The sequence below is a fragment of the Lichenostomus cassidix genome, chromosome Z, assembly GCF_008360975.1.
Source record: "Lichenostomus cassidix isolate B80296 chromosome Z, HeHo_3.0, whole genome shotgun sequence".
Lineage (NCBI taxonomy): Eukaryota > Metazoa > Chordata > Aves > Passeriformes > Meliphagidae > Lichenostomus > Lichenostomus cassidix.
In genome coordinates, this window is record NC_139511.1 from 50,224,367 (window position 1) to 50,250,281 (window position 25,915).

A 25,915-nucleotide genomic window follows, 5' to 3' on the forward strand; every position below is an offset into this window, starting at 1 on the left:
TTTGCTATTCTTAAAAACAGGCTGTTTGCAGAGACTGACATTCACCGATATGCTTCTCAATCCTGGCAGATTCTTTCAACTAAAAGCTTAGTAGGAAGTGGTCTTAACCTAGAAAAAGCTGTTTCTAATGTCTGTATGTTTTTGCCTTCCTAATTTTCAAACGACATTGCAAACCCTTAATGTCAAGCTTATGTCTTGGTGGAGGTTGAACCTCCACCAAGCTTATGTCTTGGTGGAGGTTCAAATAAACCTGATGACCTTGCAATGTGAGTACCTGATGGCTGTTTGTGTCTTGCAGAGCGAGCGTACAGTCTGCCTGAGCAGTCCCGAGAGCAAAGGTACGGGTGTGAGTCACGGGGAGCCGGGAGCAGGTCTGTGCAAGTATGCCATCTAGGGAGCCTCTTGGGGAAGAGACATCGGCACCCCTTCCACACAGGATTTGAGCAGTTTGATTTGAGCATCTGCTTGTGCCTAAACCATGTGCCAAGCTCAATGCGGCTCTCACCACACACATCCTGCATCAGGGATTTACTATGGAACATGCAAAGTAGGGGTGGGCTCCTGTTTGCTGCTGGGGCTCCTGTCCACTGTAGGGATGTCCAAACCACTGCAGGAAAAGCAAGGGAGGTTTTGATACCAACTGTAATCTAGGCAAGCTTGTTACACATGCAGATGCAGAGCACTCCATTGGCAAGGGTTAGTTCTTTTTATAGAGGGATTGCAATATTTTTCACAACGTCTGTTATAACCACAACAAAGCATGTAATTTTAGATGTTAGGTGAAACAAGCACTGTTCAGGTTCTGCTGTATGCTAATGAAAAGACTGTTCCACTGAAATGCGGAACATTTTTTCTGTGGTCTCTGTTTTAGGATTCAGGAGGAGGAATGGAATAAATATGTTGTACCCTCAAAAAGTGAGTCTGAAAAATATAAAGTGAGTCGGACTTTCAGCTTTCTGATGAACCGGATGACCAGCACACGCAATAAATGCAAGGTAATTTAGGATTTATGTCTATATTATTATGTATGATTATGTCACTGTAATTAAATGAGTTATAAGTGGAAGCTAAATTTTAATGTAAAGATAAATTGTTATTACAAAACTGCAAAAGTAATAGGAAGGCTTTTTTCACTTTATCATTTTTAAATTTGAAACATATGCAGGATACCCTAAAATGGCCTTCACATTAAAAACCAGCTTTCCTTTTAAATAACAGCCTTAGCTGAACAATATTAAGTATCTTCCTAGCTATTTTTTTATGTCATCAGTAATTCCATTTGATGATTTATCCAAAGTTTAAATGTATGAATTGCATTTTAAAAATATTTTTCTTTGTTAAATAAAAGTAAGATATATAGACCTGTTGTTGGAATTGCTCTCAAAAAGTACTTGAGTGTGCAAACTTCTATATTAGAATGTAATTAGTTGAATTTGCCTTATTTGAAGTTAATGGGACTTCTTGCACATGTAAGCACAGCTTGGTGCTAGAGAGTTGCAGATTTGAGGCCTGCACAGTCAAACATACCTACTATGGAAGATAGATTACAGCACTGTAATGTAATTCTAAAGCATATTTATTTTAGGTCAATGAGATAAATTAGCAGCTTGAAAGACAGGCTTGGCCTTCAGGCTCTTTCTGGCTGGCCTTTTGGTGGTTTTGCAGGCCCTCCTGTGCCCCAAGTGGTTTAGCATGCCCTCCTGTGCCCCAGGACATCCTAAAGTACATGGAAGTGAAGATGTTTGTCTGAGGTGGTATCTTCAAGAGTGTCAGAACTGGCTGTGAACATATATGTCTGGTCATGCAGCCTGTGTCTGTGTTTTCTCCTGAAGTATAACACTAACTGTAACTGTACTAGATGCATACTCATGCCAACAAGGGTAGTGTAAAAATAGGCAGAATTTATTAAGCTTTTTACCTTTCATTAAAAATAGGTTGTTTCTAATGTCTTTTAAGATCCAAAAACAACTTGTGTAAATTTGCATAACTGCACCTTTATCTGCACGGGCAGGAGCTGTATAAATATAGGGGATATAGGCATTGATATTTGTGTGTGCAGTGAACCAATAAAACTTCTTAAATTTTATATCCTGTCCTTCCCCTTTTTGTAGATTTGTAAATTTGCTGGTCTTCCTTGGTAATGCTTCCAGGCTTAGCTACCAGTAAAAGCAATGCCAATATCTTTTTAGGGCTTCAACACTGTTGGGTGTAAGAGTACAGTATGCTGTTGCAAGTATTCCAGGACAGGGAATAAATATTCTGAATAATTCGGTCTTAAAAAGGAATTTTTTTTTTGTTTTTATGATTAAATTGCTTTATCTTATTTATTTGTTTGTTTGTTTTTTTGTTTTCCTGCTTCTGTTGTTGGGGATGAAGATGAAAAATAAAGATACCAAAGATAAGGAGAAATCAACCAGGCACAGTTTTACAAATGGGACCTTCCCAGGAGTTGTCCCATGTATGGTCTGTGAAAAGGCCCTCCTAGGAAAGGAGTCACTGCAATGTGCTCGTAAGTAGCTGCTGTCTTTTACATGTGGCTTCACCTGTGAATTTTACATCTGAGCGATGTTTTGACCTCCTGGTTCAGTGTTTTGTTTGAAAAAGAAACCTTGTCTGCATTTGGATGTACCTGCTTTATGTAGTGAGCTGAGGTTGACAAGGGAGAGGGAGGAAGGACAGCAGGTAACACATTCAGAAGGGGCCTTGTCAGTCTCCTAGCCCTAGCACATTAGGCAGAAACCTCCTTCTAGCCTGGATCTGCACATCAGAGAATCCTGAGGATTACTTAATAAGTGAACCTGAAAAAGGGAAAAGCTGAAGCCTCATAGTACATTTTCTTCAGAGTGGGAACCCTGTTTGGTGCCAGGCTTTGAAACATACCTTGTCTTTCAGATTGCAACGTGATTGTGCATAAAAGCTGCAAGGAGTGCTCTCCAGTGTGCACCAAGGTAACCTCCTACACTGATCTTACTAGAGCATACTTGCTTTCCAAGGGGCTGGAAACACGATGAAGGAAAAAAGAAAATACACACAGACTGCCTGGACCCAGTATCTGTGTGTGAAGGGCTGCAAGGGTGTCAGAATGGCTAGTGTGACCAACAGAGCAAACACTGTGCATGAATAACAATTTTTTGTAGGGGGTCAAAAATAAGTTTCAAGAGGTATTTGTATTTTTGAAGAGGTGCAAGCTCAAATTGTGAAATGGTGTGCCAGGAGGATTACAAAATGGATTGAGAAGAAGGGCCCCTCAAAACCACAAAGAACCCTTGTGTACAAAGGGGGATCCAATGAGATTGGCATAATGGAAAGCAGAGATAGAAGGGGCTCTGGCAGGTGACCTTATCCACCTCTTCACACTTGGGCAAGCTCACACTTAGGTAGAAATTTGGGCAGATGTTTGTTTCACCCATTCTGGAAAATCTCTGACGGAGACTTCACAGCTGCCTACCTAGGCAGTTGCTCACTGCAGTTTTCAGCTGCTTCTATGGACAGGGCAAAATCAGCATTGGAGCTGATGGATACTACCTTAACTCTTAAGAAGTAATGTATGCATGGTGAGGTTACCATGACAAAGATGTAATTTTGAAAACCTGATGAGTAAGGCTTTTACCCTCAAGAAATAAAATTAGTCTTGCAGAAAAATGTACCACAGTGATGCAGGTCATTTTTCAAATTAGTAGAGTGTGTCTTTCTGGTGTAGCTGGGTATTGCATCATGGTGGATTGGAAGGAGAGCTTGTTTCCACACTGATTCTGTAGCATAAATAAGCCTTAAACTGTACATAAATCAAGTGGGTTTAATTTTGGTTATAATTTTCACATCATAGCCTTGCACTAATTTCTGGGCAACTTTAGGACAGCTAAACTGACAGCTTTGGTTACTGGGGATGGTGGGTTGTTTGCAAGAGGAGACATGAGCCCCCACCAGCTCATATAGAGAAAGTAGAATGTTGTAACTCAGTTTGCTTAGAATAAACAAATTTGTATTGTAGTACAAATAGTATTCTACTTTGAATATTATTATCTACTAATAACTAATAAAATTAGTTATTGGAAGAAATCAGTACCATAATTTAGGACCACTTTCTTGTAGTCGGTGTGATGGTGTCTGTAAATGAGTTATTGACTTCACTGTTAAGTATGTTATCAGCTATGTGATTTCAAAAAATTCTTTTTTTCAGAAATCTCAGGACAGATACCATAATAAAAACAAGCTCCAAGCTGGTGTAACAAGTAAGTTAGCTGTAAACCTAGCACCTCTAAGGTAGGCCTTAATTAAAAATCATGGGACTGACAGCATGAATTGTCCTGCATCCTTTGTCTGTTTTTAATTTTTGTTTCAGGATCCATGATGAAAATATGTGTGTCTCTAATACAAACAGAATTTTTTTGAGAGTTCACTGTTGAGTTAACTCATCCTCTACTAAAAGTAATATGAATTTACTATATTTTCAGTAAGAACAAAAATAAAATCTAGTCAGTTCTGTCTATGTTGTTTGCCTTGTGCACAGGTATTTGCGCATCTCTGGAGCATGTATGATTTGGGATTACTTTCTTATCAAATAATATCCACTTTGTGGCAATTTCAGTTTGCCTACAGGCTAATTCTTATATTCCATGAGAGACCATTGTGGTCATGTACCTTGGCAGGTGGACATTCTTGATGCCTGGTGTAGGTCAATATGTGCACCAGATAGCATTTCTCGGTGTAAGTGTGCTGTTTATGACATACTCCATATTGTTTGTCAAAATGTTGTGTTGTGCTTTGCCTCACAGATTCCCTGCCTAGAGACATTTCAAATATGGTGCAATCCTCAGTGCATCCTTCTTTCTCTGCGCCTACTGGACTTTCTCTTGGAAAGAGGGATGCCTCACAACAGCTCTACTTCTTGTCCAAAAGTATCCCTGGTGCCAGTTTGGAAAGGTAGAGGGGCAGTTGCCAATTGCCTATGCTAAATATGTACTTTAGCATTTCTAGGAAAGTAGAAACCATGAAATAAATTTGGGATATTCTTTTTCTGCTGTAGAAGAGCTATACAATTTTCTGAACAAGACACTGAGACTAGCCCCTGGAGGTCCAAGTCACAGTCTGAAGAGATGTTACAAGCATTAGGGACCTTTTCTTCAGTGGATGCTTGTATGATGGAAGGTGAGAATATTGCATAGATGTCGCATCTTATAGCCAGTTTTGCAAAGTGAAAACTAGAAAAACATCTTAGCTGACATAGGAAGATACTTCATCTTCTAAAACAAGAGCACCTGTTTTTGATAATTACAATTGTGTCCCTCATTGAAATGATGAAATCAAACACATTTGTCTTAAAAGAGAACTTTTCCTTCTTTTTGTAACTGACTATTTTATAACTTCTAGAATATTTTAGTATGTCATTACCATTTCCAAATAACAGGGATAAATGTACTGGGCATCCTTGCAGAAACAGAACAGTAATATACTTTTCTTTTGCACTCAATCAGTGCACTCTGTTGATAGTGTCCATTGCAAACTGTAAACCTGCAACACTTGTATTTCCTCAGTAGCCCCAAATTCTTATCCACCACTGGTGAACTGTGCTCTGACAATAGCTACATAGCCTTGTGAAGCAAATAGAAATAGGTTTTTTTCTGCGCCTAGGTGTGGAACTGAATTTGAAAGCTGAAGGGCATTCACTCACACAGGATGGTGCATATATGACTCACTGGACACCTGCTATTTGAAATACTGAATTTTATTTAATAATTTTAAAATGTTTCTTCAAGCAAAGAGTTATAAAACGGATTTAATCTGAGGAAAAAGAGTATTTTTTTCTTGTTCTCCTCCCTTCTGTCACAAAAGCAATTCAACACTTTGGTAATGATATTGACACCTGGCACACTTTGCTGTAGTAAAGCCAGCACCAATGTTTGCAGAAGTTGTATATATAGTTCATCTCTGTGATGTGTTCCCCTTTCTTTTTGAATTGATCTGCAAGTGCCAAGGGATTTCTCTTATTATTTATATGTGTGGTGTTAAAGAAATATAAATTTTGTCATAGATGATGTGGATTTGTCTCAGTGGACTGATCTCTGCACAGATGCAGAAGAGTTTGAGGCAGAGTCCTGGAGTCTTGTTGTGGATCCAATGTTCTGTAGCAAGCAAGAAAAGGATGTTGTCAAGCGGCAGGATGTCATATTTGGTCAGTATTTCCAAGCTTTGTGTAAGTTAAAAGTGATTTGGTGTATCATATAGAGAGGGAACATACATGGTTTATGTCCAGAAAAAGGAATGCTTCAACTTGAAACAATAAGAAGGTTCAAAGAACATTTTAATCACAAATTACAGTGTGTCCTGGGACTGAGGAAATAGATAGTAATGGTTAAAAGAGACATGCCTAGCGTGTTCACAGAATGGTTGAGATTGGAAGGGACCTCATCCGATCCCCAGCTCAAGCAGTTGCTACCACAGCTTGTTCAGTGGGATACGGAGAGAATTGTGTCAGAACCAGATAAATTAGGTCTTCCTACTGACATAGTCTATCTGAGGCTCAGACAGAAAAAGAGATTATGACTCTGTATTTGATAGACTAAAGCCTATGTTAGAAGGTGTGCAAAATATTCAGGTGATTACTACACTATGCTCTTTTCTTTCCTACTGCAGAGCTGATGCAAACAGAAGTACATCACATCCATACCCTGTTCATTATGTCTGAAATATTCAGGAAAGGGATGAAGGAAGAACTTCAGCTTGACCACAGCACAGTGGACAGAATATTCCCCTGCTTAGATGAGCTACTGGAGATGCACAGGCAATTCTTCTGCAGAATGAAGGACAGACGGCAGGAATCATGTGAGGCAGGGAGCGAGCGTAATTTTGTCATCAGCAGGATTGGAGACATTCTTGTGCAGCAGGTAGAGGCATCAACTCTGTTAGTCCTTTAAATGCTCAGGGCTCCCAATTGAAACAATTTTTTTACTCCAAAATTTCTGTCGGCAAGGAGACAGTTATTGTTGCCTCAAAAAAATTCAAAACCTGTCCTGTCCAGATTATTTCAGGATGAAATAGCAATGAGAAAAATAAAAACATTATTGTTAGGTAACTGTGATGAATTTGGGATGAGTTTTTGCCTGTGTGGTATGAGTGACGAACTTGGTCCTGTTTGCAGTAGAAGGCTGCTGTCGTACCATGGGCTGCAAGAAATGGAAGCAATGGATTAACTTTTTTAACATCTGAGCAGAGATGTGAAGAACTGCCTGATGATGGAATAGAAACTACCCATTAATTTCTTGTAGTGATCTGGCATGTTACATCTCAGGATACTGCTCATTAGGGAAAGGATGGTCTCAAGGTGTTTACTGTGGCTGAAGAATGGCTGACTGATTGCTTAGCATTCACACTTCAGTTCCTTGCAAGAGGGAGGTGTAGCTTTTCACGTTTGGTCAGTCTGTTTTCACTCAACTGAAATAAAGAGCTGAGCTGTTACCTTGTCTAGAAGCAGTGTGGAGATCAGACAAAAGCAAATGAACCTCAAAGAGTTGTGTTTGAAAAGAGGTGAAGGAAATGCTGTTATAATGCTCTAGCTGTTATTGGCGAGACTGTGGTGGAGGCTACTTGTGCACTCTCCAGACTACATTGCTCTTCTTGCTCCTAAAAACATCTAGTCTATTTTGATTCTGTAGTGACAGGGCCTTTTAGTGAAATTCAGAGAACTTTAAAAATGAGTAGTGTAAAAGTTCCCTATTCAAACAAAACTCATTAGTTAACGGTATACGCTTTCATGTCAGTTGCAACGTCGAGAGCAACTTACTTACTAATTTCTTCAGTTTTCAGAGGAAAATGCAACTAAAATGGAGAGAATATATGGAGAGTTTTGTAGCCATCAGAAAGAAGCTGTTAATCTCTTCAAAGAGCTGCAACAAAACAAGAAGTTCCAGAATTTTATTAAAGTAAGTTAATGTGAACACATGAGCACTATTGATAAAATGCTCAGGAAAAAGATATATAGCTTTTACTTAGATTTAGGATTGGAATGATATTCAGTAACTCACTTTTAATAGCTAATAAAAATGGCAAAAGTTTTTCTTCCTTAACTTGTGAGCTGATAAATCACAGTTTTCTTTTGAATTTTAGAATGCTTTGGCATCCAGTGTGTATTACACACATGTTCCTGTTACAGTACGCCTCATCTCTCAGCACTGCAACTGTTCCTTGGGGATGGTTCAGATTACCCAGCATTTATTTCAACTTATTCTAATGCTTTTAGATCATATTTCTTATTAGTCAATTGGTGGTTTAATATGCATTTACTACTTAAGGTATATATTTGTATCTGTGCAGCTGAGAAATAGTAACCTGTTGGCACGACGCCGAGGAATCCCTGAGTGCATTTTGCTTGTCACCCAGCGAATCACCAAATACCCTGTTCTGGTTGAAAGGATATTGCAATACTCAAAAGGTGAATAAAAGCTAAAGTGTTGCTTCATGTCTGAAATCCTAGCACATTTCTCACGTCAGGAGTTTGCACAGTTACAATATCTCAAAAGATTAAATTCACTGCTCTGTTGAGATACAACCAGAGCAACATAAATACCTACTGTTCAGGCAAACATCACCCAAACAGGATTGTCTAGTCTATATAGGCCTTGTCAAGGCTGGACTGTGAAGATTTCTGATATTCCAGCCAGGTAAGCCATAGAAGTCCAGAAGAGCATAGCTGTTTAGGAAAAGTCTTTGACTAGAGGGTGTGAGCTAGTTCAAATACACATCTGTACCTTCTCTGGAATTAATTCTGGTGGAGTTTTCTCTAAGTAGTGCTAAGCAAACTTTTTGTAAATTACTCTCTGTTTTTTTCAGGCAGAACTTGAATGACCTCTGGAACTTTGTAGAACATTTTACAAATACTGCTAACTTACAGATATTTCCACCCAAATGGGCAGTAAATGAGCGTCATAGAAAGTTGCATATACAAATGCCGATCCTTTGTACTTGCAATACCATTTCAAGAGTTCTTTTACTCAGCCAGAAAAGTAATATACTATATGATTTACTTATCCACTAACTTTTTTTGAAGTGCTTACACCTCATAAATATGTTAGAAACTATTCAACATGTTGTTTTCGCTAATGAATAAATCTGAGGTACATGTCGTCTTTTAATAGGTGAGTCAAATGAAGGTATATACCTCTAATAATTTTAGTAAGATAGTTGCAGGTTCAACTTAAAAAAACAAATTTATCAATTTAAGCTTTGCATCATGTTGATTGTTGCCATAAAGTAAGGAATTATATCTTCTCTTGAACATGCTGACTGGTGTCATGTTGTTTATTTTTTGTTTCATACAGAAGGAACAGAAGAACATAAAGATCTGTGCAAAGCCCTTCGTCTAATTAAGGATGTAATTGCAGCAGTAGATCTGAAAGTGAATGAGTATGAGAAAAAGCAAAAGCTGTTGGAAATTCTCTGTAGAATTGAAAACAAAACATATACAAAGCTGAAAAATGGCCATGTTTTTAGGAAGCAGGACTTGATGAGGAAAGAGAGGATACTTCTTCATGAAGGTTTAGTGTACTGGAAGACAGCTACTGGACGGTTCAAAGGTATTTCATCTCAGCAGTAAAGTCCTTTAACTCTTTATTTGCAAATACCATTCAAAGACTGGTTAAAGAATGAAAATTCTTTATTGTGCTGTATTGCAAATAAGAATGTCTGAGGTAATGGTGTTGCAAATGTCCCACTAATTGCTGGAAGACCAATTCCTGAAGCTGCCATGGTTCGTGGGTAATCTGCATAAGAAGACAAGTTCACATACAATGCCATCTGCATTTCTTCTCCCGGTCCCCTTCTTCCAGTTTTTTGTTTTTCAATTTCATTTCATAATATAGTGTTTTGACTTGTAAATTTTTATTGTTCACAGTATTTGCCATTAAAAATAGCTCATTAAAAATTCAGTGGTAATGAGACATCCATAGTAGAAAAGAAATTCTGCGGCCACATTTGGCTGGAGCACAATTTTTATTCAGAAGCTCAGAATCTGATTTTTGGTGTTAATCACCTATTAGGGGTTGGGTTTTTTTGGAGCACACTAGTATTTGCTGTATAACTTTATAAAGCTGTCTGTTCATCATAGTTCCAGAAATGCTTTTACCTGTGTAATACTGTGCTGTGAATGTACGTTACAGGGCAGAAAAAGCAAAATTTATGTGAGATAGTTTTTGCGAGGTAAATGCCTTGGGGAAGCTGTACTGACAGTGGTGCAAGGATTTCTTCTTTCCCTGGGCTAGTGCTCCAGCACAGTGCTCTTTCCTGGGAGATACAAAGTAGGGATGTGGAAGTGCTTCATGCAGACCATGGGCTAACTCAGATGTTTCCTGTTTGGTTTACTGTAGGATTTGATGAGATATTTCTTCATCAGGGCTTCTCCCTTTATAAACTAATTGTACTATTTTTAATTAAAACCCTTTATTTTCTTTTTCTTATTTTAAGACACCTTAGCTCTGCTTCTAACTGATGTGCTACTGTTCTTACAAGAAAAAGATCAAAAATACATCTTTGCAGCTGTTGTGAGTATATTACCACATATTTGAACACATACATAGTACATTTATTTGTATATTTCTCAAAAATTAGGTCCTTATCAGGTCATTCCCATATAATTTTTTTCTTAAAACCCTGCTAAGCGTGTTCAGAACTGTAATATGACAGAAAATTTAGTTTGTTTTCAAAAATAAATAATTTTTTAATGGAGAAGGATGAAAATAACAGAATTATATGTTTAGTGTTGTACCTCACATAATTGTGAAGGTGGGAAATAATGAAGCTTTTAAAGTTGTCTAATACAAATTTTGAATTTTTTGTTCTGTGAAACAAACAGAAGAATAATTATTACTGAAAATACAGTAGTAAACACACATAAAAGATATGAAAGATCATGGAAAGATGTTCCCAAACTATATAAATATAAACATTATATGAATATTGTGTCTCGGTATCACTGGACCTCTGAGATTTTCTTTTTAGCACATGTCTAGTGATATATTTGTTTGTTTACAATATAGCATATTTTTAATAATAGTTTAAAAAGATGTTTGATTACTCAAAACTTTCTGTAGTCTGACTATACCGGGAGTAGAATTAGTCCAATTAATTGAAAAATTGAATACTTCCTAGAGTGTTTTATAAAAAAGTAATTTGTTATGCTTGTGCTTTGACTGTTTCCTCCAGGACCAGAAGCCTTCTGTTATCTCCCTTCAGAAGCTCATAGTAAGAGAAGTAGCCAACGAAGAAAGGGGGATGTTTCTGATTAGTGCTTCATCTGCAGGGCCTGAGATGTATGAGGTTCACACCAACTCCAAAGAAGAACGTAACAACTGGATGAAGCATATTCAAGAGGCAGTGGAAAGGTAGTGGAAACGGGATTTGGTTTTCATGCTGGCAGTCCAGATGAGTGGTTGGATATTCATGGCAGCATGATCTCTGTTCTGCATTGCACTGGGTCCATCTGTGAGTTTGGGGTTTCCTCTGAGCTCAAGGTGCCAAAACCTCTTCATCACTTCTGCCACACTTCCCATATTACTCCTGGTTTCCCACTGAATCAGCAGACTCTTTCTGCTCCTCATTAGACATCCTTACCAGACATTGTACCAGCCTTCCTTCACCTTTGCCTTTGGGAGTGAATGCCTTCTAGAGTTCTGCAGGTGTCCACACAACCTCGAGGAAATCACAAATCATACCTGTTACCTTGGCTTCAGCTCCTTAAGAATGGTGCGGGAAACATTGCTTCTGATGGAGTCCAAGCTTATGCTGAGCAAACTGCAGTGTGCCAGCCACTCTTGCTGCACAGTGCAGCCTTATTAGACTAAAAAAGGAGCCCTTCAGTCTTTATGTCCACTTACTGCTTCTTTATGTCCACTTTATGGCATGCTTCTGGATTGTTGCAAAAGGTGCTGGTGTTGTATTATCTTTATGGTGAACATAATGTTGGATTGAAGATGAATAGATGATGTGCAGATTTTGCTTTAACCACCTTTGTCTTTCATCTTTGAAGTTGTCCAGAGGAAGAAGAAGAAGTAAAAGTGAGTGAATCTGATGAGGACAGACGTATTGCTGAAGCCAAGGCATGCAGAATTCAGAAATATCAAGGTGTGGTACCTTTCCTGTCCCTCTGAGAGTTCCAGCATCCTCAGAATTCAGGATTAATTAGTCACGTACCTATACTGGCTGGTGGATACAGAGTGGCTCAACAGGCAGAGTCATGGCAGAGACAGATGGAGTGTCTGGTGATGGATGGTATAGTGTCAGTGTATTGAAAGAGAAGCATGATTTTTCCAAACACTTTTATGTTTTCCCTACATTGCCATAACTAAAAATGAAAAATAAAAATGGAAGTTTTCAAAACAAACACTGAATTTCCCAGATTAACATGACGACCAAAAAGTTCTGAGTTTATGAAAATACCTTGAATCTTCAAAGTTCTGTGTTGTTTACGGCACTTTGTCCTTTGCTGCTATTATTTTTATCTGAAAATATAGCTAATAGGGATAAATTCTACTTCCTTGGTTCCCCTGCACCTAGGTCCCACATCCTTACACTGCTGCGAAGAGAGAAATTGCAGCAATGTCTGTGCTGTAGAGAGCCACAGGGAAGGGCATCCTCTGCTGAAAGTAGGTGTTCTTTGATGCTGAGGCCCTGAATCAGCACACCTGAGCCAAGTGCTTTTACAGGAGGTGGCACTTGTCATTGTGAGTACAACAGGAGTAATGAGGGCCAGAGAGGGCAGCCAAGCCCACATCAGGGTAGACTTTGGCCTGGACTCTGCCAGGGTGTGTGTTAGCTTTCATTTCGACAGACTATGTGATGAACTTGGATGAATTAATTAATTCCTGGCTACTTAAAAAACCACTAAACTTGAATTAGCACTTTCTACGTGGCATAAAGATTAGAAAGTTGAATGCGGAACATGCTTTCCCTGCAGGATAAAAAATGTTAATAAGTTTTCAATGTAACACTGTTCAATTCTGGTTGACAGAATCGCTGAGTAACCAGGACCAGCAAATCTGCAGTCATTTAGAAGACAAATTGCGTATCTATGCTGAACTGGGAGATACATGTGGGTTTGACGATGTCCATGTAGAACCTCACCTACTTATCAAACCTGATTCTGGAGAAACTCCACAAGCTGCTTCACTGCTGGCAGCAGCACTCAGAGAAGGTAAGTTTGAAGGGAAGAGTGGATTGGTGGCTCTTCACATGAGCAGATATTTTAATATCCTGTGCAGCCATGATGCCTTGTGTTTCAATTCTGTCAAGTCTCAAGAAGTGGCAGCGTCAGAAATTGCCAAACAGTATAGAAGAGAAATCTGTCAAGTTTATCCTTGTCAGATAGAGGAGATGGTACCTGCAGATTGTAAAGTAAGGGATGTGTTTTTGGCATAGCATCAAATGTAAGCAGGCAGGGATGTAGCATTAGGTTGTTAGCTGTCTTTGCAGTACAGCTCTATAAAACACATAAGGGGCTGCAGTATGGTATTGCATGTGGTCCCTGACCTTTGCCTGTCTTGGCTGATTTGGATGTCAGAGTACTGTAAGACCATATACAGAACAAATCGAGTTTCTACCAAGAAACACCTGCCAGAATTGCTGCAGGAGCCCTGTTTTTTTCTGTCTGATATCTAACAGGGAAGTGATAACCTTGCACCATCTACAGTGCTGTCCTGCAAAGGAAGGAAGGGAATGGTATTTGTAGACACCTTGCCTAGCTGGAACTTCAGCTAAACTTCTGCTAAACTCGGCTGAAAAGAGTCCTGGTAAACTGAGTCCTGATTTTAGCATCACCTAAATTGAGAACTGTGTGCTACTGACAATATTTCAACCTCTAAAGAAATGGAGCTTGGTCTTCATCATAATTATAAAGTCAAAGAACATTTTATTGATAAAATTGAATAAATTTGTGTAGGGTACTACAAGTCAGTGACACAACAGAAAGTAGTTAAAATGGCAGCTTATACTTATTACACACCTTATTCTGCCTACTTCATAAATTTTCACTCTCACTCATGCTGTTGTTGATGTTAATGATGTTTTGGATTTCAGGACTCTACAACACTCTGTGGGAGCTTACAGTTGTTTACACTGTAGACAATTTGTGGGGATCATTTTCCAGGGTGGAAATACTAAGTCCCTGAGTTAATAGCAGACTCTAAAGGAATAAAGTATTGCTCACAGCAGAGAAGGATAGAATTACAGAGTGCTTAAGCAAATTAGATATAGACAAATCCATGAGATGAGATGGGATAAATCCAAGGCTGCTCAGGAAGCTGGCCAATGTCACTCTGAGGTTGTTTTCTGTCAACTTTGAAAGGTCACAGTGATCAGGAGAGGTTCCTGATGACTTGAAGAAAGCAAACCTCACATTCCACTTCAAGAAGGAATATATAGAGAACTAAAAAATTGTCAGTTTCACCATCATCTAATAGAGATGCTAATAGACCAAATCCTCCTAGAAGGCATTTCCAAGAACCTGAAAGACAGGAAGATGACTTGGAACAGCTGTCATGGATTAATTAGGGCAAGTTGTGTCTGACTAATCAGACAAGTTTTATTGTGAGAGAAGAGTGCATGTTGGTTATGTTGACATCTCTCAGACCTTCAACACTATCTGTACTGGTTGTAGTATCTTTACATCTGAATTGATGTAAACTGGTTTACTGTGTGGAAAAGAGGCTGGACTGCTGGGCTGAAGGGGTCAGTCATATGATGTCCAGCTGGTATTGTGTTTTTAGGGGATTTCCTTAGGGGTGTATCCTGAGACCAGCAGTGTTCAACATACCAATTAATGCAGTTAACCTCGGGATTGAGTACATTCTTAGCAAATTGGTTACGGTCATCAAATGAGGTGGGGTGTTCAGTGAGATATAGAGACTCCTACAGATTGGGAAAATGGGCTAAGAGGAGCACCTAGACATTTGACAAAGACAGATGCAAAGTCCGGCATCTTGGATGATGTAATCCTGTGTCCTGGTACAGGCTGGACACTGATTAGGTAGAAAACGGCTTTGCAGAAGTGGGCCTGGGAGTCCTACTTGACAGCAGGTTGACCATGAGGCAACAGTTGCCCTTGTGGCAAAGATGGCCAACTGCTTCCTAGGCTGCTGCAGTAGGAGGAGAGTTGCCAGCAGGTTGAGGGAGGATTGAGGGAGGTGATTCTTCCTCTACTTACCTCTGGTGAGTCCTATCTGGAGTGCCATGACCAATGCTGCTCTTCCCTGGAAAAGAGAGACATTGACAAAGTAGAGCAAGTCCAGTGAAAGGCATCAGGATGATTAGAGGGCTGGAGGACATGACATCTGAAGAGAAGATGAAGTAGTTGACTTGGTGGGATCTCATTACTGTCCACAGCTGCTTAATGGGAGTATACAGAGGATGCAAAGTCACATGTTGATGAAAGAACACATGGACGAGAGATAACAGTCTTGTGGTGGAACACAGTCAATTCCAATTAACTGAAATGAAAAATCATATGCCATGAGAGTGTTAAAAAACTGGAACACATTGCTCAGAGAGACTTTGAAGTCTCCATCTCTGGAGGAATTAAAGGCTTGTGTATGCAAAGCTCAGAGCAACAATTTAGATTGACCAGCTTTGAGTAGGGTACTAGGTACAAGGTGACCTCTGAAAGTCCCTTACAAGCTAAATTATTCCATGGTTCTATGTCATTGATTTATGCACTAAGGAACTATTTAATGGACCTCTGTAATTCTTCATGTTTCTCTCTTTAGTTGAAAGTCTCCATGTTGCTGTAACAACATCACAAGTGAGCGAAACAGACAGAAGACCAGAGGAAAATATTGAGGAATTAAGTGTGAAGCATAGCTTCACTGTCAGTGAAATCTTAGAATCTGTTCCGGGTGGTGAGTAAAATTTGATGCTTTGATATATTCAGAGTGCTAAAATAATTGATACTGGATTGGTTTTTTGGAAAACTTTCTTAGTGTAGGATAGAATCAATAGAAAATAACATAATAAAAGCTGGTTTTTGGCAGATGCCCAGGTAGTATAAAATGTTGTATAACTGTGTTAAAGGTACACTCTCTTGTCACTTTTGCTCAGCTCCACAGCAGGTCTATATTGCAATATTGGTAATCTCCCTTTTTGTCCAGAGGTTTGAAAACCAGGATTGATATTCCAGTAATTTAATACGTAAAGGGTAGCATTAATTTCTCACAACAAAATTGTGAATGAGGTTGTGTAAAAAACATTGCTATAGAGTATTTTTAGTGTTATGGTTACACTTGCCTCCAAACTTTCATAAGTGAAATAGTGCTAATTTGTAAGATAGAAAAAACTGGATTGTGGCAGGTGTGCCATCCTGGCTTCCAAATTTGTTCTTCCCCAGCCTAGAATCCATTATGTAACACCTAATTATAAAAATAATTTTCTCAGCATCCTGAATAGCTGGAAAAAAACATGCTCTTTGGTTTTCTAGTCAGGATATGTTTGATACCTTTCCTTTGCATTTTCCTGGGACTTTATTTGTTAGATGCTGAAAAAAAAGAAGTTGAAGAATCATCAGAAATTGATCTCAGTGTTGAAGAGGAAATGGCAGGTGCCAGTCTTGAGGATAAGGTACTGTAAACTGCATTGCATATAGCAGTCTGGGCACTGTGCATGTACATGCTGTCCAAATTTTTATGGGGTATTTCACTCAGATCCAGATAATTCAGTTTAATACAGGTCACTGCAATTAATAGTAAAATTTTAAAAAGTGGTCATAAACAATCCAAGAACAGAACCATTTTCCTGTAAGGCTTAAGATCAGTGAGTTGTAATAACAGACAGTGTTTTTGAACCACTTGTATGGACCACTGATGAGCCTGGTTCCCTGCTGTCATCATTCAATGGAGGCATGTCTATGGAGCTCACAATAGTATTCCCTCTACTACCTCCTCCTATTCACAGGATGATGAAAGTCTGCTGCAGTGACAGAGTCCTCAGCTAATGAAAGGAAGACTTATGCATTGGGAGAACTTGGTCCTGAGAACAAGCACATAAAATAGGATGGATGTTTAACACCAGCTTGCTTAAGAATTTTTAATTAAAAAAAAAAAATAGAGCAATTAGAGACTAGAAGAGAAACTGCCAATTTTGCAAAGTCCTATAGCTGATAAGCAAATCTGGAGGAAAAAGCAGAACTCAAAATCAGTTCTGGACAGAATTAGGAATGGCAAATTTTATGTAGTGACAGAGTGTTGGAGTAAGCAATGGGAATTTCTGTGTGAAAATGAAGTGAACTGAAATAGTGTAGAATCACAAAAAGAATAAAGGGGAGAGAAAAGAATATAAGACACTGAACTTGAAATGCAAAGAAAACTTTGCATACTGTCTTTGCATCAGGTCTGAAAGAGGGCTTGTGTGCCTGAAACCTTGGGGTTATTTGTTTTCTATACTGGGAATACCCTTAATACACGAATCTCCGTATAACCTTGCCTTATGTTTAGCTCTAGATCATCTTACCAGACTGCTGTGTTAGAAGGGAGTTGGAGAAAGAATGTGAGTGGAGAAAATAGGTTGAAAACAAAAGTCCAACTGAGAGAGAACAGAAGCTAGGTGAAAAGAAATAGAGCAACCTAGAGAGGGTAGAGGGCCTCAGATGTAGTCCATTAGAAGTTGCAGTAGCTCTACCTGACAACTTTGCCGTTGGGGTTGCAGACAAGATGGAGACAAGCTTTTCTCAGAGATGCACAGCAAAAGGACGAGCATTCAAGATCACAGGTTGCAGCAAGGGAAATTCTGAGTGTTATACAAAGCAAAATATCCAGTGCAAGGTCTAGCAAGGAGGAGTGTTTGTCCAGAGTTTGTCTCTACCCTTGGAGGTTTTGTGGATTTGACTGGAGAAGGCCTTGGGCAACTTCCTCTAGCTGGGAAGCTGTGCCTGCTCAGAAAGCTGGAGGGACCTGCACCCAACTCTTCCACCCTGAGTCATTATCCTGTTATTTATGGCCTATTACTTGGACAAGGCACATATCACATCTTCTGATACCATGTCAGAATCAGACTTACCAGGAGGTGGCAGAATGACCAAAGAAAAGAGGCAAGTCAAAGGCGTTCCGGGCAGGTGGGCATGCAGTCCCAGGGTTGTGGGGTGCCAGCTCTGGACTCAGCCCAAGTAGCTTGGGAAAACAGGAGCTGGCTGGGTGGAGCAAGAGATCTCAGCTCGGAGGTTAGATGCTGATCAGACACAGGAAAGGAGAGCATTGCCCCTGGAACATGATGGGGCCCCATGTGGGCAGCTGTGAGAGGTGATCCCCATCTTCTCTCTCCTGTATTGTATCTCTATAGGCATTGTCCAAAGCACAGCGCAGCCTGCCCTGCAATCTGACCATCCTCATCTCTCTGAATGAGGGTGCTAGGGAATAGTGGCAGAGAGGTGGTGATGGCCTTCAGCACAGTTAAACACCTGGAATTATTGCTTCACTCCTGGCTGGACTTGCAGGGCATCTGCCAGCTCAGCTAAACCTGCCTCAGCCTCATCTCCCACTGCTCAAGTGTTGCTGCAGTGAGGGGACCATGGGCACTGGGGCTGGCCATTGACCAACTCCTTGGTCAGGCCAATGCCAGATAAACCTTCTCCTGTTCACATCCTTTCTCAAATTAAAAAAGGCTTAAAAATCTGAAAGAAACCCTATTCTTGTTCAGTGTACAGGCTCTCCTTTGTACACTCTGTCTTCCTCACCCTTCCAGCATCACCTTCTTTCTCTCCCTCTTGGCCCTGTGCTGCCTCCTTACCCACGGCTCATCATCCAGCTAAGGGAAAGCAGAGCTATCTTGTGTATATCTGTGCAAAATCCTCTGCTTCTCACAGCAGAATTGTGCTTTTCCATGGCTTGTGGATGCAGTGAGGAGGAGGAGGTGAAGATCTGGAGGGTGAATGGAAGGAAATACCGAAGAGAGATAATGAGAGAAAAAGTAGTGGAGAAAATGATGCAGCTGGTGCTTGCTTTCCCCCATGGGTGTCTGTGTTGGGCTGTGTTTGGGGGGCTGGTCTTTCTCATTTTCATTTTCAGTTATTGCATCTAAATGTAGCAGATGCTTTGCTCTCTGTGGTGGAAAATGAGACTCAGTAGAGAGCTTAGGAGAATCAGAGAGAAAACAAATATTCCCCAAACTCTCCTCTGCTTCTCTGGGGGGGAAAAAAAAAAAAGAAAAATCGGACAGGAAGTCTTTTCAGCAGAGTTTCAGAAGGGATTGCATTTGAAACAGTCCCCACCATTTCATCTTATTTTTCTCAGAGGAGCTATTCTTCGTGCTGAAGGGATTATGGGTAGCTTCACCCCATAAATTCAGAAAGTTTCTTAGGAAAAGGGAGCAGGAAGGAAAGTGTGAAGTGGCTGGGCCTTGCTGCAGAGGACAGTAGTGACCACGCTGATGTGTTTTGTAGAGTGTACTGGGCACAGCATCTCGCAGAGCACCTAAGGCATTTTCTGTAATCCACTAACATGACTTCTTGCTAGCTTCTTAGTACATTAATATCTCTATTTTTGAGAAGTTTTACGCTGTTTCATTCTACTACATTCTACTGTAAGTAATCTAAACCCACTGTACTGTATATATAGAATTCTGGTTACTGTATTTCAAAACTGTCAAGTAAACAAAGAATGAATGGAAATACCTTTTCAGTGTAGCATTAGTCACAAGGGATTAAAATTGTGGATGAAGCAGTTTTATTTGTATAGTTGTGACTAAAATCTCTAGTAATTTCCACAAAAACGTCAGTGTTGATGAATTATTGTCTTCATGGATTGCTGCTTCTGTCTCTTTTCATATATCCACATAAAGGTTTGACCCAGTACACATTTCCTAGCAATATGTTCCTACTAGTTATGAAAAAAAAATTACCTAGATTATACAATTTTAAAATTTAAAACAACTTTTTAAAGCTAAATGTGTTTATTTTAGGGAGGAAGTATGAATTTATCAGGATCTACAGGGACAGAGGTGAGTTTATTTAAACCTCAGACAGAATTTAGTAACTATTTAGTTAACAGTGGTCAAACCTTTGAAAATTCTTCTCTTTTATTTTCTAGATTGTACAAGCAATCCAGAACTTAACCCGTCTCTTATACAGCATGCAGGTGACTACTCCACTACTGACTTCATAGAGTAATTAATTTGTCCTAGTAGTTTACTTTTAAAGGTTTGTTTTCCTGTTGCTCTACTTTTAGACATTACGTTAGTGGATACTGATCTCTACTGACTGTTGCATAAGTTGCCACAGAATATATTTTTATTCTACATCAGTGGTAGGTTTCTTTTAGGAGCTGAATAATGCTAACTTGCTTGGAGAACAGTCCCTCCTTCCAAAAAAAGTACGTTTGTACAGTCCAAAAATCTAGTAGGAAAGTAAAATGATGGATTTAATTGAACTAATGTCATTTCACATACAGATTTCTGAAATCATACTTCATAAATTTGAAAAAAATTAGGATTTTGATTCGACTGTTCTCCTGGCTAGCAGTAAACAGTAGCTGCGCCACTCAGGTAGCAAACTCAACCTATTCTAGATGCGTAAATCTCAATTACTTTGTATGTTCTGTAGGCCTTTACTCTGAAATGTTTGACTCTTTCATGCTAAGTTTGAATGTCTTAACTTACTTTTTCTTCTTTAGCTGCAGTTTTGTAATTCTATATGTTTCGAGTATACATAATTTTTAGACCCTATTGACATTAGCATATTTCGTAATAATCCTGGAAACCTTGGGCTTAGAAATTAAGTGGATTGAAGCAATGCAAAAGCAGAATAAAAATCCTGTAATTCAGGCAAAAAATTTTGAGCTGTTGAAAAACAGATAGGGACAGTAAAGTAAGGTTTGGAATCATGCCTTCATTGTTCAGACCATGAATGGTCAGTCAGGTACAGAGAAACAAGCAGAGGATCTTGTCCTTGTCCTGTTTACAGATTACTGGAGCTGACCCAGTACTGGAAAAAGAGCCAAGGAAAGTTGGGATTGCATGCTACATGAAGTTAAAAACTTTTTGGGGTAGACAACACAGGGCAATGGGACTACGTGAATTCTGTGGGAATGTCTGCTGCAATAGATTCCCATGTCAGCTCTTGAACATAGGCAGTGCAATAAGTGCATCAGCAGATCTAGGGTTTTCTTGCTTTTCTGTCTTCTTAATCTCAGCTATTTGTTTTCGTGTTATTGCAGGATGTCACAATCTTTAGTACAATGTCCCAACATTCTTGTGAAGGATGGAATATAGGGCTCTCAGCTGTAAAACAGAAACATCAAACACCAAATCATTACTGTACTGCACGTTTAAGCTGGCAGTGACACCTCGGTCAGGTGTGTACTGTAGCGGTACAGTCCTGGCGACATGGCTGGGATGGCAGGTGCCTGTAGGACTGATGTTAGTTGGACTGCGATGTTGCAGGTTAGCAAACAGAGCCTTAAAGTAGGAGTGAGCTCTGCTGGAAACAGTACAGTTTTATGTGTATGAGTCACAGCTGTGTTAGGAATACTTGTGTGAGTATAGCATTCCCAGTGCCTTAGTGCCCTCTTTAACCATGCAAAATCATTTTTCCTATGTGTCTTTACATCCTCTGACAGAACAGAACCCCAGCTATAATTGAAGTGCATATGCACAGCTGTAATATAAACATCTGTGATAATACTAAGTATAAACCTGAAGCATTGTTAAAAGTGCTCAAAAGAGTTGAGTGCTTTTAGAAATACCTCTTTGTAAGGGCATGATCACAGAATTTTCTCTATTTGCTTGAAGAATAACCTCCCAAAAAAGTTGAAGCATTTTTATGTAAAGATTCTATGTGAAAACATAGAAATGGGCTAATGCTGATATTTAAACATTTCTGTCTGATTTTGTTGCGGTATCTAGGCAGCACTGACTATCCAGGACAGCCACAAAGAGCTCCATAGGTTACTACTGCAAGAGAATGACAAGACCAGTCGGGGCTACGGTTCTCGGCTAAACCTCCTTTTGGAACAAGAAAAATATCGGAATCTGGAAAAACAAAGGGTGGACCTGGCCAACACACACAAATTGAAGCAGCAGTTTCAGCAGGAGCAGCAGCGCTGGCTGCGTGAATGTGACCAGCGGCAGCGGGAGCAGGAGGCCAGGGAGGGCCGGCTGGGGCAGCGGGAGCGGGAGTGTCAGTGCGAGGAGGAGCTGCTGGAGCGGAGCCGACAGGAACTGGCGCTGCAGCAGCAGGAGTACCAGCAGAGCCTGGAGAGGCTCCAGGAGGGCCAGAAAATGGTGGAGAGGGAAAGAAGCAACGTGAAAATGCAGAGGAAACTCCTGTGGCACTGGAAGCACGGTCAGCAAAACAGCCTGTTTTCACCCACAGGGGGCTACGAGGTGTGTGGTTCCCCATTGTAATTATATCCCTGAGTGCATTCCTGGAGACCTGCCTTGACGAGTAAGCCAGGATGTCTGGGTTTCATTGGTTGTTAATGCAATGAGTGTGCATGTGGAAGCCGAGATCCAGGCATATCTAAGCAGTTTCTTTGAATCTCATGAAGTTTAACCAGGATGCAAAGTGTAAAGTCCTGCCCCTGGGAAGGAGCAACCCCATGCATGGGTAGATGCTGGGGATCACCAACTGGAAATCAGCTTGACTCTCTACAGCCACCTGATATGTCATTGTAGCAAGGTGGGGGTCCGCCTCTTTTTCCAGGCAGCTAGTGAGAGGACAAGAGGAAATGGCCTCACGCTGTGACAGGGAAGGTTCAGATTGGACCTTGGGAAGAATTTCTTTGCTGAAAGGATGGTCAGGCATTGGAACAGGCTGCCCAGGGGGCTGGTGGAGTCACCATTCCTGGAAGAGATCAGAAAGCAACTGGACATGGCAGTTAGTGCTGTGGTTTAGTTGGCATGATGGTTGTGTTGGGTCGAAGGCTGGACTCAATGATCTTGAAGATCTTTTTCAGCCTTAATTATTCTGTGATTCTGTGAAAAGCACCTGGGGGTCCTGGTGTTGAACATGAGCAAACAACATGCCTCCCTACAAAGGTGGCAGGTGGTCCCCAGGGCTGCATTAGGCAGTATTGCTAGTAGGTCAAGCAAGGCATCCTTCCTTTCTGCTCTGGACACACCTGGAGTCTGGCTTCCCAGTACAAGGAAGGCATAGAGCTATGGGATGGAGAGGAAGCAGAGACAGGGGGATGGATTGCTGGTGAACTGCCTCTGAGACACAGGGGCATCTCTCCAGTAAGGAAAGGCTGACACTGTTCAGCCTGGAGAAGAAATGGTTCTTATTAATGGGGGTTCTTAATAATGTATATAAATACCTGAATGGAGGTTCTAAAGGAGAAGTAGCCAGGTTCTTTCCAGTGGCATCCAGTGACACAACAGAGGCAATGGGCACAAGAACATTCCTTTGGAACATCATTAAACTCTTTCTTCATGTGATGGTGATGGAGCCCTGGCACAGGTTGCCCAGGGAAGTTGTGGATCTCCATCAGTGGAGATATTCAAAAGCCAGCTGGACACGGTCCTTGACAACTGTCTCTATGTGGCCCTCCTTGAGCAGGGGAGTTAGACCAGATGTCTTCTAGAGGTCCTTTCCAACCTCAACCATTCTATGATTTTAAGCTGGATACCCTACAAAACCCAACCTTAAGGCAGATGTTTATTAAATTGAGAAGACAGAAGTTGTAAAAGCAAGAAGTTGTGTTTTATTCTCCTTTGCTACTGTGTTGGCAAGATACATTTTGTGTCTGCATCTTGTAGGAAAACTAAATTATTGTAATGCTTAAGTATATAACGCATTTAGTGATGTTTTTGGTTGCTGTCCTTTTCCCTGGACCACACCACTTTCTCCAGTGAGGAGAAGGGGCACCTGCAGGAGTAGCAAACACCAGGCTCTTGTGAACCCCACATGTCAGGCCCTGGTGTCCTGTTGCCTGAAACAAGTAGCCACCTAGGGGAAGAGGTTGGTGTGTGGCTCCATCCCTGACACTATAAATCCTTGGAGATGGTCGTTATTCAGTGGTGCAATTTAAAGTAGCTCTGAAGCTGCTTAAGTGTTTAATACTAAAAACGATTAAGTTTTTGTTGAGGGTGAAGGATACAGTCTGCCTCTGAACTTAGCTGTCTGGGTGTTCACCTGCCAGGTGGGTCCTCATCTCTAATTTCTGCTTGGTGGATATGGTCTTGATTTCCATTACTGTTCTCTAAAGCACCTGAAAATCAAAACATTTTGTCTGGCTTTTCCATGTATGGAAAGCTCACTGACCCAAACAGCTTTTTTTCCCCTTCAGGTTTTCGTTTTCACAAGAAAATCTGTAGAGCCTTTCTTCAGGCCATCACCTCCACAGTTTTTCAGCCAGCCACTCACCCAGAACAGGCAGAGACCATTTGGCATCTAAGACTGTGCTTGCATGAGGGGGTAAAGGATTGGCCTCTGACCTTCCCCTTTTCATCTGACTTTTGTGAACACCGTATGAACGTGACTTACTCATATATGCTTGCCAGCCCAAGCAATGAAGACGCTTTTTGCAAGTGTAGCATGTGCTACAGTTTAAAACTTGTTTGCCAGTGCTTACTAAATGGATGATAAAACCAAAACTGAAGTTGCCCATTGGCTTTAATGGATATGGCTTCTGAAATCTTTTGAGGAGGGGAAGTTGAAGGATGATAGCGTGATACAGGGATGTCCAGGATCACACAGACAGAGAGGCAAAATAGTTAAATGCTGAGTGTCAGAGAGTAGTAGTTTTCATAATCAAATATTTCATTGGTAAGGCTACTGGTGGTTTTATTTCTAGTAGACTACATGGCTTTGAATCCATCTAGGCCTTAAGGCTGTCTTTCTCCCGTGTTTCCACTACCATACTACTGGCAGCAGCAGAACTCGTTGAGTGATTGTCAGTTAGCCAGTGTTCACAGGGTTTTTGTGCTACACTGAACCTAGATGGTTTTGTGTGACCAAATAATGCAGTAACTCACACTAATACTCCTGCTCTTTTTGTGAGATTGGGCTTGATAAACTGCAGAGAAAGAGTCTGCAGGAATTGCATTTTCAACCCTTGGGAGCCATGGCTTGCTTGGTAAAACTATTTGCCATCCCCACTTTGATTGTTGCAGCCCTGTTCTCTGTGATCACCTGCAACGTGAGGTACAGTGTTATTTTTGGATTGCAGAGTACACAGATTTACATATATGAAGTGGTACCTTGTTGAGCCATGAGGCAAAATATTAACCCTCTGAAAGTAGTCAGCAGAACTTAGTGCATTCCAGTTAGCAGTTCTTTGTTATCTGTTCCTTTGCAATTATTACTTTTTTTCAGGTGAGTTAAGACCAGATCTACTAGGTTATTGCTGTTTATTCCTGAGTGCACATCAAATTTAATGTGTTTCGTGGTTAACTTCTGACAAATTAGGGGACTGTTTGCTATAAATCCCCATTCTGTCTGGCAGTTAATTTTATGCATCCCGGTATGAGGATTCTTCAGGATGACACTCATACTCATACACTTTAGTTTCTCGCAGTGAGAAGCAGAGAGTTGGACTTCATGATTCTTATGAGTCCCTTCCAACTTGATATATTCTGTGATTCTATGATTCTGGTACTTGACAAAGGTGAAAATGTGATTCTTTGTTTTGTTTTTTTGTTGGGTTTTTTTTCCCCCTTCTGCAGATAATGGGACATAATCAATTGGGCAGCTTGCATGGTGAAAATGCATTCTACTTCAATGATGCTGTTGTGTGTGTGGCTCTAAGCAGTCCCAACAGATCAGATTGTTCTATCATGTATGAGAATGATGTGTATGGGATGAATATCTCAAATTCTGACGTAGCAAGGACTAGTGAAAATCAGGTGGACCTCAAAATGGACACTCCTTGTCAGCCAACATTAACTAGTGCACTGTGGAAATCCACTAGTCCTTACCAGCAGATGTCTTTTTCCTGCAAAAGCAACAAGGATT

The 25,915-nt window shown here is 40.4% G+C and overlaps 1 protein-coding gene across 6 annotated transcripts in view; it reads left to right on the top strand.

The window, feature by feature from the left end:
- ARHGEF28 (Rho guanine nucleotide exchange factor 28) overlaps positions 1-25,915 on the top strand; it is a 115,352-nt gene that overhangs the window by 71,774 nt on the left and 17,663 nt on the right. For all 6 annotated transcript variants that reach the window (XM_085043047.1, XM_085043048.1, XM_085043051.1 and 3 more), the window contains 21 exons: positions 299-338; positions 872-995; positions 2,377-2,509; positions 2,893-2,948; positions 4,181-4,232; positions 4,776-4,923; positions 5,027-5,148; positions 6,032-6,172; positions 6,634-6,884; positions 7,797-7,919; positions 8,311-8,428; positions 9,315-9,569; positions 10,456-10,532; positions 11,194-11,372; positions 12,017-12,111; positions 12,998-13,180; positions 15,747-15,878; positions 16,508-16,593; positions 19,924-19,962; positions 20,052-20,099; positions 21,865-22,303. In XM_085043047.1, coding sequence (XP_084899173.1) covers positions 299-338; positions 872-995; positions 2,377-2,509; positions 2,893-2,948; positions 4,181-4,232; positions 4,776-4,923; positions 5,027-5,148; positions 6,032-6,172; positions 6,634-6,884; positions 7,797-7,919; positions 8,311-8,428; positions 9,315-9,569; positions 10,456-10,532; positions 11,194-11,372; positions 12,017-12,111; positions 12,998-13,180; positions 15,747-15,878; positions 16,508-16,593; positions 19,924-19,962; positions 20,052-20,099; positions 21,865-22,303 — 2,841 coding nt within the window. The remainder of the gene's footprint in view (positions 1-298; positions 339-871; positions 996-2,376; positions 2,510-2,892; positions 2,949-4,180; positions 4,233-4,775; positions 4,924-5,026; positions 5,149-6,031; positions 6,173-6,633; positions 6,885-7,796; positions 7,920-8,310; positions 8,429-9,314; positions 9,570-10,455; positions 10,533-11,193; positions 11,373-12,016; positions 12,112-12,997; positions 13,181-15,746; positions 15,879-16,507; positions 16,594-19,923; positions 19,963-20,051; positions 20,100-21,864; positions 22,304-25,915) is intronic.